The 15,379-nt window shown below is 44.9% G+C and overlaps 1 protein-coding gene across 1 annotated transcript; it reads right to left on the reverse strand.

Moving 5' to 3' along the window:
• Positions 1–512: 512 nt before the first annotated feature.
• CISD1 (CDGSH iron sulfur domain 1) lies at positions 513–7,009 on the reverse strand. The gene is made up of 3 exons (XM_044299944.1): positions 6,851–7,009; positions 2,823–3,025; positions 513–910 (listed from the first exon to the last, which is right to left on the reverse strand). The coding sequence occupies exons 1-3, from the start codon at positions 6,873–6,875 to the stop codon at positions 827–829; spliced, it is 312 nt and encodes a 103-aa protein (XP_044155879.1). The 5' UTR covers positions 6,876–7,009; the 3' UTR covers positions 513–826.
• Positions 7,010–15,379: the final 8,370 nt, after the last annotated feature.

Raw genomic sequence — 15,379 nt, forward strand, 5'->3', positions numbered from 1 at the left:
AACAGGCAGTGGAAGGGAGACCCCTAGTGGCCATGACTTTACAGCTTTTTTTTCAGGTGGATGCAGGCAGATTTTTTAAAGTGAAGTGATTTAGAAATGTGCTAGTTACTCCATTCTCTATTAAATAAAATTGTGTGAACGTATAGTGACTAAGGTTTTCATTTGTCTCTCAGACTGCAACCAAGATCCTAAATAGTCTTTGCAGAAAGTTGCCCTATGACACCCTCCTTGTCTCTCCCTGCAGGCATATCCCAAGACTGAGCAGCATGTGACATTTCCATCCTGCATAAATAAAAGAAGTGCTGGATTGTTAATTCTGGGGATTCTCTCCTTGTTGTTGCGCCAATATTTTGTGGCTTATGTCTGGCTTGTCGCGGATGTTAATCTCATCACTAAGGCTGGGTTCAGACCTGAGCTTTTTACAGCACCACCTATTGGTTCTCTCCACACTCTGCTTAGATTCCGTCAGTAAAAAAAAAAAAAAAGAAGAATTAAAAATAAAATCACTCAGATAAGCTTTTGGACGTCATTTATTGTCCAGGTATCAGTTTTACATTCCAATGTCAGTTTCACAACAGAAAGGAAAGCAGGTGCCCACCTGAGTAATGGCCCCCGCTCAAACAGTGGTTTTAGACAAGTACAGAATAAATCAAGCTTCCGTTTCCCTGCCAGACGAAGACACAAGAAGTTCCACCACCGCAGGATTTAACAGTTTAGGCAGATGACAGGGACGGGTGGTGGGTTTTGCAGAAGGAGGGATTTCTCTGTTGTAGAGCAATGATTGATATGGTGTTTTATTATTAACGTGGCCGTTCATCGTTTAGGATTATTTCTTCTTAATGATTAAAGGTCCAACGTTGTCACCGGTTTCCTCGTTGTGTTTTGTGTGTGCGCCATCACAAAACGGGAACTGGAAGGCAAAAAAAAAAAAAAAAAAAAAGTGAATCCCTGAATGTAAAATACAATAAATGTACTCCATAGAAAGTTACATGTCATACCCCCTAATATTCATCATACTTAGGCCTCAGACACACAACCATATTTGTTACAGATGGGATGCGGACCCATTCATCTCTATCGGACCGCATCTGTATGTCCATTCCACGACCCCGTATTGTGGACGAGAATAAGCATTTCTACAGTAGCACGGAACATGCGTAAGGGGAAAGTGCGGGGCACGAGGCCGGTATCTGCGTTTTGCAGATCCGCAGTTTTTAGACCACCAAACGGAAATGGTTGTGTGAGGCCTTAAAGGGAGCCCGTTAGCAGATTCACGCTGTCCTACCACACAGGCAGCACAAAATACTGCCAGGCTCCCTCATTACAATGAACTATATTTTACTCCGAAACGCCACAGCACGGGGAGAAGTGTCTGCTGGGCAGCTCCACTGGGAGCCTCTCAATGAACTACCCAATCCATGTGACTGACTAGAGGGGAGCCCCCCAGTGGACACTTCTCTTCATGCAACCTTTTCTCTGAAATACTGCAGTGTTTGAATGACAAAAGGAGTCTGTCGTTATTTCATGCTCCACATGGTTAGGATAGCACGAGTCCCCTGACCAAAAAAAGCTGCACGGAAAACAATTACGTTAAAATACTAAATAAAAAGTCATAGACACCAAACCAAATCTTTCTATTCTAATACATGGAGGCCTTCTATCCTGGCTGAAGACATCCAGAAATTCTGGCGGCATGAATTATAGGGAGTCAGTCACCAGATTTATGGTTCCTTAACTGCTGGCAGATACACTGAGCAAAATACTGGGTCACTTGAATGGACACATCCGTCTTGAGCAGCTCCAGAGCAAGCAGCGTACCCGTGAGCTTCCTGGCTATCTTCACCCTCTGCCACTGATTGCTGTAGGAACAGAGTAGTCAATCAGCGTCAGCGGACTGGCAGAACCAGGAGCTCATGAATAGGAGGACTCGTTGAGTGGACTCCAGGCTTCAGCTCACACTGGAGCTGCTCAATACTAATTTTAGAAAAAAAAATCTGGGACAATTCAAGTACCTTCAAAAAAATGATAAAGTGCAGAGTTCACACGCCACTTATGCATGTATCTTCACATACTCACCAGACCTGAAGAGACCGAAAACATTTCTAGGAACCAGCAGATGCCAGTAAACTTTTGAGTCACTGCCCCAACAAATGTCCCAATTAGGGGCAGGGGGTTGATTACGTGTGCAACTGCTCAATCTTAGGGCTCCTTCACACGAGCGGATGCCATGCAGGTCATCTGCTGCGTGAAAGTCAAGCCCCGTTCCGGACAGCAGAGACACGGAGCAGTAACATGATTGATAATACTCTGTGCCTTTCTTTGATCTTTTTACTACAAAAATCACAGTGAGATAAAGTTGTCACTGCAATTTTGTAGTAAAAAGGTCACAAAGACACAGAGCATTATCAATCATGTTACTGCTCCGTGTCTCTGCTGTCCGGAACGGGGCTTGGCTCTCTTTCGCACAGTGGATTCCATGCGCAGGATCCACTCGTGTAAAAGAGCCCTTATTTGTGCTATTGCTAAAGAACAGCACCAGTGAAAAAGATGGCAACATACCGTACGCCACAGCACATTATAAAGATGGTCATGACACCAGTGGGGCTCACAATCTGATTTTCCTATCTAAGGACACACACATAAGACCACTTATGGAAGCCAATAACCTATTCCCATGCTTTTGAGGGTGGATATAGGTGAAAGGAACCCCGCAAAACACAGGGAGAACAAAACGCCAAGCAGATGCAATATCACTGAATACCTCTTCAATCACACCTAAAGGACGACAATTTTGTGCCATTTCGGATATTTATTTTGAGTACCTTGTTGGATCTCCAGCAGCGACAGTACACGGCTTTATCACCCAAGTCCTCGATGTCAAAGGCATGTACAACCTTAGGATTGTCTTTCTGTATGCCCTGGTTTACCATGGATTTGCAGCACTTGTCTTTGCAGGAGAGTGATCTGTAAGCCAGGTATCCGACAGCAGCCGCTCCAACAGCCAAAGCGCCTGCACAGGCCCATTCTGTCAATGAGAAAAACAGAATCACATAGGCTGTTTTATTAGTGTACATAGCTGTAAAAACGAAATGAAACACTCAATGCTGATATATGAGAGCTAGTAAAGACAGCAGCATCCCTGACACACAAACCTCACATCCAGCATGTATTCATTTCAATGGGCCTGCATCAGTATGTCCGTTCTGTAGCCCCGCAATTATTATTATTTTTTTTAACATGTCCTATTCTTGTCCGTTTTAGGAATTGTTACAATAAAGCCGCAAAAAAGGATGGCATACAGATGTCATCTTTTTTTCTCTCTTTTTTGACGGATCCGCAATTTGCGACCGCAAAACACATACGGTCGTGTGCATGTAGCCTTATACTAACCTTTTTCTCCAGCACTGATCTCTGCGCCATCAGTCTTCCTGTTGCTGCTTGTTAAAGCACGGTTGCGACGTGCTGATGTACAACACATGACCGCTGCAGCCAATCCTGTCCTCAGCTGCCTTGATACTGCAGATCCATCCCATTTACTTGAATGGGACTGAGCTGCAAGAAGGTCATGTGAGTAATGGATCGTGGAAGAGGACAAAGTGGTTGCTTGAGTGCCTCCGCTGTTTCCTGGGGTACCAGCAATCCGTTCACCAACCAATGAAATACTAATGACCAGGCATCCTGTTTTTGCCCAAAAAGCCTACAGGTATCAGCCTACAGCAGGACATTGTGGGAGATGTAGTTTTACAACAGCTGGAGGGCCGCAGTTTGAGGATGCCTGCTAATGACCCATCCTGAGGATAGACTCAATATGTAACCGGCAGTAAATCCCTTTAAAGGGGATGTCTGGGAATAAGTTGTTTTTAACCTATCGCCTTCAGCCTACCTCGGTAAGCAAAAGATTCACACTTGATTGATCCCCACCACAACGGCTCCAGAGAGTCCATCTTCTGTTGAATCACTGGCAGTCTAACCATTGAGATGTCTAGTGATCCCAAAAATGGAGGGTCCCCGAGTACCCCTTATCTGAATGGAGCAGTAGTGCACGTTGGTCCACTGTTCTAGTCACTTCTTTGGGACTTATGGACCACTGTCTACGCCAGTCCCATAGAAGTGAATGAGAAGGTGGACCAACACACCCACTTCCACGTAATTCAGGAACAGGACTTGGGTCCCTCCCTTCTCAGGAAAAACTTCAATCTTCTGATGATTATTTCAAGGCCGACATGACAACTTATCAAGACACCAAGTAATAAGCGAGCGACTAATCACACCCAGCCCTGAAGAAAGCCCACAGGCAGCTAGTCTAGGCGCGGGCGGAAGGAATGTAAGTTTGCTTTGCACCCAGTTCTTACAACAATGGGTTTCTATGCAGTTCATACAAGCCCAGAAAATATATTACAAAGTTCAATGTCTTAAAGGTTACCAGGCTTCCTACTACATTGGATTAGCCTGACCAGAGGCAGGGAAGTAGATTACTGGTTCTTAAAGAGCCTTTCAATCTAAAATTTGAAAAAAAAAAAAAAATACTTTTTTTTTTTTTTGCGGGTCGTTTTTAAAATTTATCAGTAGTGTTTCCAGTTCCATTCGGCATATACAGTAAATACATAGAAAAAAAATGGTCTGGGCATAACATTTTCAATAGATGGTTCCGCAAAAACAGAACGGATATGGAAGACATACAGAGTACATTCCGTATGTGTTCCAATTATTTTTTTGCTGGCCCATTGACTTGAATAAAGCCACGGAACGCGATTTGTGGGCAATAATACAACATGTTCTATCTTTGAATGGAACAACGGAAACAGAATGCATACGGAGCACATTCCTTTTTTTTGCGGAACCATTGAAATGATTGGTTCTGTAGACAGAACTAAAAAAAACAGCCCTTATACGGAACGCAGTGATGTTTTTTCAGGTTCACTCCTATGTTGCTAAAGAACTGTGTAAATTTGGAGACTACACAGAGTATTTTGGTCACCAATCTAATAGTTATCCCCTATCCCAGTGGTCGGACCCCCAGAGATCTAATAGTTATCCCCTATCCCAGTGGTCGGACCCCCAGAGATCTAATAGTTATCCCCTATCCTGGTGGTCTGACCCCCACAGATCTAATAGTTATCCCCTATCCTGTAGCATAATAATAATACCTCTTCTTGAATGAGGAGTCACACTGGAGGGCTTTATATAGTCTCTCCCACCAAGCTCCCTATAAACATGTGTGATCTGTTTGGCCGAGGATGCGTGTGCACTCTATGGAGAAAAGCCCCTGCCAGACAACACTGGCGCAGCTTAACTGCCTTGAGGACAAAAGGATAGGGCATGTTGCAGTTCAACATGCTTGATGTCAAGATTATCAGGGCCACGATGTCAGTCCCGGTCAATCGGGCAGCATGGGGAGTGTGCCAAGCTTCGGGGACACCACGTCGCAGCTGATCTCTGCTTGATAAGATGAAGCCATCACTCATCTCTAGTCGGCACTGGACGTCTTCTGCCGCACTAAATGAACGACATGAGGATTTAGCTGCAGATTTTTTATGCAGTGTTAGACTTGGTTAAATCTCATCCTCTTTGCTGCTCCAGTAAAACCCTGTGGATATTCCACACACACATTTCCTTGGTGGAAAATCCGCAGCGCAGGCGCCCCACGTGGTCATGCCCTTACACTCGGCAAACCTGAAACTTCCATCCCCTCTATACATCTGAACGGGCCGGTGACTGCAGCATGCTTGTGGATTTCTCTAAGTCCCCATTCAGACAGAGCAAACATTTCTTGAACAAATCTGCAAAGTGTGAACATAGCCTTACAGCAGATCATGTGGACATCCTGTCAATTTCAATAGGCGCCATCCAGCGCTGCATTCATCGTTGCCAACCGTCCAGAAATTTCTGGACAGTCTAACAATAGGAGACTTTTTTTCCTGTGTCCATGGAAAAAAAAAAATATAATTGGAGGTCTACAATTTTTATTTTTTAGGCTGATGGTCCTTGACTAGATTATTTTGGTGGCAATCATCATTTTACAGCTGACGATTTCTGAGTATTCTGAGCTGTAGACATGTATCACTCATAATCTTTATATTATTCATTATGGTTTTCCAATCTGTCCGTAAAAAAAAAAATTCGGGGCTGTCTGTGATTTTGGGATAAGTTTTCTAATAAAAATAAAAAATAAAAATCCGGTTGGCAGCTGGCTTCCTTTCCGCCATTTCATCTTGCGTGAAAGGATTTGGCATGTCCAGAAAAACTTGGCACAAACGGTGCACAGCGATTAGTAAACCCGTAATGCAACCCCAAAGAGAGCAATCGAGTGGGGAACATGTAAAGGACAGCGATATATTATTCAGCCACCACTGGCGGGATTTAAGACGCCTCCGAGGCTTCGCTCGCTCCTGGGCCAACACTGGATCGATACGTTGTGCTGCACGCGAGGATCCGGCCAGGATCAGATCCGTATTACTACAGGGATCATGGCTGGAGAGCGCGGGGACATATTGGGAGAAAATTAAAAAGCACATGGCACTGATCAAAGCTTTATGGCTATCAACCAAATTGCCTTCTGAGGAAAAACTGCTGGCAGGCGTACCATATACTGCGGTATAGAAGCCATAGCTTGGCATACGGTACTATGTACTTTATTGGTTGTTTTATTCATAGGGGGCTATGGAAAACTCCTTTAAATTAGGACTATAATTATCAGCAAGCCCTGGCCCTCGCAGTGCATGCTGGGAGCACAGCAGGGGTGACACAGGCGTCCAGCCTGCTCCTGCACTTCTATACTACACACACGATGAAGACCAGCAGTCAGTGTAGTAAGCCGAACACAACAGCAGGGGCCGCACTGCCCTCTTACCTCGCACCCCGCTGGTAGAGCTCATGTCTCCAGCTGCCCTCCGCTCTGCACTAGGATCTCAAGGACACTGGGCGCCCCTATCACGTCTCCTGCGCTAAATACTACCTTTCAGGGGGAGAGCCGAGGCATGTGGTTAATCGCTTCAAAGGCAAGCACAAGAGGGAAGACAGGTGGTAACAGAAAACGTCAATGTGTCCGCACTTCGCGCGACTCATCCAGGTCATATAGTGCAGTTGGCTACAACAAAATGGCTTCCTTGTAAATTTTGTATATGTTCTCTAGCGCAGAGTGGGAGAGGGAATTCTGGGCAGACAGAGTTGGAAGCTGTAGTGGCCATTTGAAGTTCTGGCAAGACACCAGCTGAGGGTTTGTTTTTTTTAAAGAGTTGTTACATGAAAAGACGTCAAAGGGGATGAAAATATAATCAACCACAGGATTTCAGGACTGAGGTTTTCTCACCTTTTCAGCTCACAGTGATGGCCAACCTGTGGCTCTCCAGATGTTGCAAAACTACAACTCCCAGCATGCCTAGACTGCCTACAGCTATCAGCCTACAGCAGGGCATGTTGGGAATTGTAGTTTTACAACAGCTGCAGAACCGCAGTTTGGCCAGCCCTGACTGCTATAGAGACATACTTATATGTATCATGAGGAAAATAACATCTTTAGAATAAAGACTCCCTGATTTACATTATTTTTGAATGTTTTGGTGATTCTAGCCACATAAAGTATCTTGAAGTGTTCCTGATTCACACTGGCCACAACAGCAGTCGCAATAGTGTGACTCTTCCTGTTTTCTATAGCTCACCTATCGGACTTTGCTGTGTAGACAAGGTCAGAGTAAGCAGGATCGCCTCATTATCATTACGGTGGGAGAATAAGACTGTTCACACCTCTAACACATTTGACAGAAATAATTTTGCAGTCCTCAGATGCCGCTGGTGTCTGTTGTGTGGAGGATCCATCACTGCACTGTTTGTGTCCATCGTGTGACGGAAATAAACACATATATATATATATATATATATTACAGAAAAAATGGCCATCAGATCTCCCTACCCCCACACTGCGCAGGCGCGGAGATCGGATGGATGTTCTGTAGTTAGCCGCGCTTGCGCACTGGGCCGTAATTTTTCCCTACCCTAAGGCTGGTGAGGCTGGTGTACCGGTGTCCAGCTGAACTCCGCTGTGAGATTTCCCTAAACCGTCGTTTTGCGCATGCGCAGATTGGCACAACTCCGGCACGCCTCCTCACGTCTTTTCCGATGCAACCGGAAGTTACGAGGTAGGGAAATCTCACGAAGTAGGGTAATGTAACGTTACACGGAGGGTTCTCCGGGACTGCAGTGCTGATAACCTCTCGTTAGGACAGGCCTTCGGTGTCAGATTCCAGCATTCCAGCCAATAAGCTATTTTGCATTAGCTCCAGTGCTAGAAACAGGCACCAGAAGTGCGCTGCTCTCATGAATGGAAGCGAATGGGAGCAGCGCCGCAGTAACCAGTGGATTGAGCGGTGTAGTTCCAGTGCTATTTTCTGGTGATGAAGCTACTTCATCGATGGGAGTGCCGATCGAGTCAGACGCCATGACAGACACCCGACAGACCCATTGCAAGGGTGCATTGGTGTACATCATAGGACAAATAAGCACTCCGTTGATAGCAGTGTAAACAAAACCTTAATAGCTTTGGATATCAATAATTTTTTTTTCTAGAAGACCATTCAGAAGAAGAAAGACAGGGACTGGACACTGTAGGAAAGCGCCAGGGGCCGTCATTTGTGTCACCGAAGTTCTTGGCCTCAGTGAGGTAAGAGCCGGTAATTTTAAGTGTCAGCGGCAGCTAGTGCTGACTGACACTATTGGTTATTTAGTGTGGCAGTAAAGCCGATCCGTGCCAGGTCTTATTATGTGTGAATAAACACTGCACGTTTAAGTCAAAGACTTGTTTTTGCCTCTGTACTGCGTCCGCTAGCCTGTCTACCAGAGCGAATCCCCACATTTGGCGGAGAATGCGTGCAAACGCAGTGAGGCAGGTCTGAAGGCCAAAAAGTTTTTGTTTTCCCGGGCACAAGTGCATGTCTTATATTAAGGTTGCCACCCGAGCCCCCTGACAAAATGGAGGCGGTTGTGAAAGCCCTCGTGGAGGCTAACTTGCAGAAGCGGGAGGCTAACAAGAAGCAATACGAAAGTAACCAGCTGCTATTACAACATGTGATGGCATTGCAAGCGGCAGGAACGTCCACAATGCCCGGAAAGCTGTCCGCACGGCAATTCCTAAGATGACCCCCTCGGATGATGTCGAGAACTATCTAGCGGTCTTCGAAAAGGTGGCTGTGAGGGAAAAGTTACCCTGAGACCAGTGGGCTGGGGTCGTCGCTCCATTCCTGGCCTTTGGTCCCCAGCAAGTATTTTTTGATCTCTCCGATGATCAAGCGGCCGACTACCCAACAGTAAAAGGTAAGATTCCGGCGAGACTCGGGGTGAATGTATTGGTCAGGGCCCAGCGGGTGCCTCAGTGGGAATTTAACTTGCCAGACCACAATATTATGATCTGCTGCACCGATTGCAAAAATGGCTGCAGCCTGACATGTTGACTCCCACTGCTATGTTGGATTGGCTGTTGGCGGATGTGTTTTGGAGGGCTTTGCCGTACCCTCTCCAGCACTGGATCGGCCAGGTGTCTCCGGATAATGCCTTGGAGATGGTCGACCTGGTGGAGCACTACGAGGCCACCAGAAATCTGCAGGGGGGTTCTTTTGGGAGGGGGCCAGTCAAACCCTGGAAATCTCCACTCCAAACCCGGCGTCTGATGTCAGCCAAAGCCGCCTGGGACGTACCCCCTGCAGACCCAGCAACGGTGGTCTGCTGGCGGTGTCACGAGCCTCGACACAAAAGAGCCGACTGTCCCCATTAGAGTGAACCCATGGATGCCAATTATGGCTACCGCCACTCATCGTATGCCAGGAAGCTGTGCACCACAGGTACCTCCGAGACTGTAGACAATAGTCACCTGTGCCAGGTGGAAGTGGGGGACACTCTGACGGTGGAACTGCTGGATTCAGGGAGCCTGGTGTCCCTGGTAAGAGCTGCCCTGGTGCGGCCCACCGAGAATACTGGCTGAAAAGTCTGCGTTGTCTGCATTCATGGGGACTTAAAGGACTATTCCACAGCCTTGATCTCTCTGTCAACGGTGGCCGGCAGGTGGACGCATGAGGTGGCCGTCACCACAAAGTTGCCGTATGAGTTAATAATTGGGAGAGACTTCCACGGTTTCCCAGCACTATGGCCGGATACGAAAGTTACAGATACCCGGGAGACAGATGTAACCCTAGCAGAGAGGCCCAGCTCAGGGGGGAGACCAGAACCCTGGGAACCTGAGTCAGAAGGGCCAGCGGTAGGGGTGACCGCCACTTCGGTGGAAGAGGGGGAGACAAGCCCGCTAAGTGTGATAGTGGAAGACGTGGAGGACTTGCCACCGGGTCCTGAGCTGGCAGACCTCAATGTCTCTAGGGATAATTTTGGTACGGCACAGTACCAGGACACAACTCTGTCTCGAGCCTGGGAAAATGGGGTAATAGTTGAGGGTGAGCCGCAACAACCGGGGGCCAAGTCTATGTTCCCCCGTTTTGTGGTTCAACAGGAGGTGCTGTTCCGGATAAATCAACTACGGGGGGGGATAACATATAGAACAGCTGGTGGGGGACACCTGGCAACAGAAAACTCAGGACCGGATTCTACAGCAGTTCTACTGGACCAGTGTGTGGAAGAGTATTGCAAGTGTTGCCCAACCTTCCAGATAACCAGCCCCCAGCCACATTTCCGTAGTCCCCTGGTCCCTCTCCCGATTATTGAGGTTCCATTCAAGCGGATCGCTATGGATCTCATAGGCCCAGTACCGAAGTCTGCTAGAGGGCACCAACACATCTTGGTCGTCCTTGACTATGCCACTTGGTACCAATGGCGGATCCAGAGCCTGGTCTCGGGAGGGGCACTTTCAGATTATTTTCTGTCCGCCGCCACAAAACAATAGTGCTTATAGAACAGACTACACAGTGTATGCTATATGTGTATAACAAACATATTTCACATGAACACTCACAGTTACTTGGCCCTTGGGGATCTCTTACGCCACTTCCACACTTTGGCCGGGGGCTCGGCGGAGCTGATGTTCTGTTTTATCCTGATGAGAACGATTTCATAATAAGGATTTGGAGAAGGGGCAGAGGGATAGCAGAGCAGGGAGAGGCCGGTGCTGCTACTAGGGGGTCATACCATGGGGGAGTAATAAAGCCCACCATAATGCCCCCCCAGTAGTAATAATTCTCCTTATAATGTAACAGTGCAAAAAATACCCCCTTGTAATGCCCCCAGTTGAGCTAATGTCCCCATAGTGCCCCCATAATGTGCCCGTATAAAATACCCCTATACAGTGCCCCTAGTAAATGACCCCATAGTGCTCCACACCCTCCTTCCTCCTAGTGCCCCCCATAATGTACCAGTATAAAATGCTCCAGTAGATGCCCTCAGTGTCCTCCATAATTTGCAAGTATAAAATACCCCTTCTTAGTTCCCCCCGTAGATGACCCATAGTACTCCTCTCCCCCCTTCCCCATAGTACCCACTATAATGTGTCCCAGTATAAAATTGTACTGTACAGAGAGCCCATATAAAATACCCCTTCTTTGTGGCCTCAGTAGATGCCCCTATAGTGCCCCCAATCATGTGCCAGTATTAACAGCCCCCCCTGCCAGTAATAATAGCCCCCTATGCCAGTAATAGCAGCCCCCAGTAATAACAGCCCCCCTGTGCCAGTAATAACAGCCCCCAGTAATAAGAGCCCCTCTGTGTCAGTAATAACAGCCCCCAGTAATAACAGCCCCTCTGTGCCAGTAATAACAGCCCCCAGTAATAACAGCCCCCCTTTGCCAGTAATAACAGCCCCCAGTAATAACAGCCCCTCTGTGCCAGTAATAACAGCCCCCAGTAATAACAGCCCCTCTGTGCCAGTAATAACAGCCCCCAGTAATAACAGCCCCCCTTTGCCAGTAATAACAGCCCCCCTTTGCCAGTAATAACAGCCCCCAGTAATAACAGCCCCCCTTTGCCAGTAATAACAGCCCCCGCCAGTAATAACAGCCCCCAGGTATCAGTAATAACAGCCCCCAGGTGTCAGTAATAACAGCCCCCCCTTTGCCAGTAATAACAGCCCCCCGCCAGTAATAACAGCCCCCAGGTGCCAGTAATAACAGCCCCCCTTTGCCAGTAATAACAGCCCCCAGGTGCCAGTAATAACAGCCCCCCCTTTGCCAGTAATAACAGCCCCTTGCCAGTAAAAGTATTGTATATAATAAAATAAAAAAAACACATACTTACCTCCATGTCAGTGATGCGATGCAGGCCTCTTCTGGCCTGTGTCCCACGCTGTATGGCTCAGGCGGCGCGATGACGTTATCGCGCCGCCTGCGCCGGCCTCTGATAGGCTGCAGGCACTAGGCCGGCAGCCTATCAGAGGAAGGGAAAGGGACACGCCTCTCCCTCCTCTACCGCAGCACAGGCAGGCATCTGTATCGCTGTCCTGAGGACGGCGATACAGATGACTGGAGATGAGCGCTTCCACAATGGAAGCGCTCATCTCCCTGTGCCCAGCCGCCCGCTGCCAGCTCGGGGGGGGGGGGGCAATTGCCCCGTTGCCCCCCCCCTGGATCCGCCACTGCTTGGTACCCAGAGGCGGCGCCATTGCGTCATACATCAGCCAAACTCATAGCTAAGGAGTTAATGGAGATGTTTTTTTTTAAACTCTCTTTATTGAAGAATAGCAAGCAAGAAATAACAGTTCATTCAAAGAACAGTACATGGTGTCATAAACTCCATTGTAACCAATTTATCAACTTACTTCCAATAAATACAACACACAAAGTAGTATTAATCATTTTTATTTTATTTTCTTTCTTTTATTTGTTGGATAAACTTGGCCACGGTGTTACTTACGTTACTTAATAAATATTTAAACAGAATTAAATCTGATAAACCAATTCAATAAATATTAACTCCACCTAGTCCACTCAAAGAGTGACTATTACTCCATATAAATAATTAAATCCACCTAGTCCACTCAAAGAGTGACTATTACCCCAAAGCTAACACCGTGACATAAATTTAACAGGGGGATGGGGGGGGGGGGGGGTTTCTTTGCCTGCTGCTCACCAACTGACGATTAACCGTGCGATCCTTTTCTTTTATAGGTACTCACGTGCGGACCGTTGAACCATTCTCCAATCAGGAAGAAGATATTCCTTCAAGTCCAGATCGCACAAGGCATCTGTTACCAGCAAAGACCCAGATCGCAATAGCATCTGTTACCAGGTAAGAATATAATTATTATTAATTGCACATGCATTTAAAGGTGCCATGACACCATGTCACCCCTAATTGCATGCACAATCAGGTTTGTCCATGGTGTCATAAACTCCATTGTAACCAATTTATCAACTTACTTCCAATAAATACAACACACAAAGTAGTATTAATCATTTTTATTTTATTTTCTTTCTTTTATTTGTTGGATAAACTTGGCCACGGTGTTACTTACGTTACTTAATAAATATTTAAACAGAATTAAATCTGATAAACCAATTCAATAAATATTAACTCCACCTAGTCCACTCAAAGAGTGACTATTACTCCATATAAATAATTAAATCCACCTAGTCCACTCAAAGAGTGACTATTACCCCACACCGCCAAATAGCGAAGCTAGATGGCTAATTAACACCGCAGCCTTTCTCCACCAAATTTTGCAATCCAACATTGAAAATGTCTAATCCTAAATCAGATAATGAATTGTTATCCATATTATATAATCCTGCTGTAAACCCTTCTAATTCAATTTGTCTATATGACAACTTATTATGTGACCCCATAAACTTTCCAATATTCCTATTGATTCGTATTCTTATTTTTTCCATAAAAGATAGTTGAGATGAATTCCAATCCCAATTTGGTATAATTTCAGAGAATGCTATTTTTGAGTATGGTAATAATGTTTGAATTTTACAAATTGTATCCTGTATATCTTTTAATAATACATGTGCGCTTATTCTGCCCAAGTCATCAGTACCTATATGAAAAATAATCAAATCGGGCATAGGCCAAGTTAGAGAAAAAGAACAACATAAAGAATAAATTTCCTGAATTCTGATACCATAAATACCTCTCCAAAACACAACCACTTTATTGCCAAAACCTAAATTATCGGATTTAAAACGCATCGTTGAACGATCACGTGCCAAAAAAATAAGCTGGTTTCCTATGATCCATACGATCTTTAAATCTGAAAAATATTAAAATAATAATTCAGGTCTAATGTATAGTTGGTATCTATTGGATTTCCATCTTCCAATTCGTTTTATTGCTTCTTCCTTAAGTCCTAAAGAATGAGCATAAGTGGCTGCCCCTACTCGAAATGAATGAGCAGATATTTTTTCTTGCTCTAATTGTAAATAAGTCTTACATTTTGATAATATAAAATTAAATTGAAATTTCGTTAGTGGGGATTTGTCGACATGTATGAATAATGGACCAGGAATTACCCCTCTAGTTTGTAACCAATCCTTCATAGCTATGACTGGGCATAATTCTGGAAAAGGGTATTTATTTAACATGCACCAATCACCTTTACCCAACTGATCTGTTTTAGATTTTTAATAAATATTTTTATTTTATTTTCATATAGGCATATATCCTTGAGGAGCAGCGGGGCCTCTGAAATTCTGTTTGCTGCCATTATCTCACTGATTCGGAAAGCTCCGAAAAAAGTCAGCAAGAATACAGCTTTAAATAGAACATTTTCATAAGGAGAAGAACACATTTTTGGTAAGTATAATATAAAATTTTTTACATTTTTTAAAGATAAAGGTTTTGTTCTAACTGTAGTACTTTTTACACGTTTAATTCCTTTTATGATCTGTTTTACTAAAAAATTATTTGAAAAAGGAGGAATATTAAGAACTTTTTGAAAAAACGAAATACCGTAAATCATTTTTTGAATATAATCCCCTTTTTTATCTTCCTTAAATAATTTTTGAATAAATAATAATAATTGCATATAATCATTCTCAGTTTCTACAAAATTATTGACCGAGCAAAATTGCCGCCAATTAGCCCATGCAGCTGAATATGCAGCCCATGTAGTGTTTGCTACCGAATTTTTTAGGAGCTTGTCTATAAATTTGCCATCAAGTCCCATAGTTGTGTTGGACACTCTATTCCTTCTTTGTCCGCATCTGGATTGAGGTCCCTGAATAGTGTCATGTTCTGTCGGGACAAAGCGTCGGCAATAATATTATTCCTACCTTCAATGTATCTAGCTTTAAGCCAAATATTATTTTGCAAACACGTTAAAACGATTAATCTAAGTAAACTGATAACAAAAGTAGAGTGTGCAGTTAGACAATTTATAGCGAATACTACTCCTTTGTTATCCGAAAATAATAATATTTGTCTGTTTTTAAAATGTTCACTCCAAATAGAT

Source organism: Bufo gargarizans, chromosome 6 (assembly GCF_014858855.1).
Source record: "Bufo gargarizans isolate SCDJY-AF-19 chromosome 6, ASM1485885v1, whole genome shotgun sequence".
Taxonomy (NCBI): domain Eukaryota; kingdom Metazoa; phylum Chordata; class Amphibia; order Anura; family Bufonidae; genus Bufo; species Bufo gargarizans.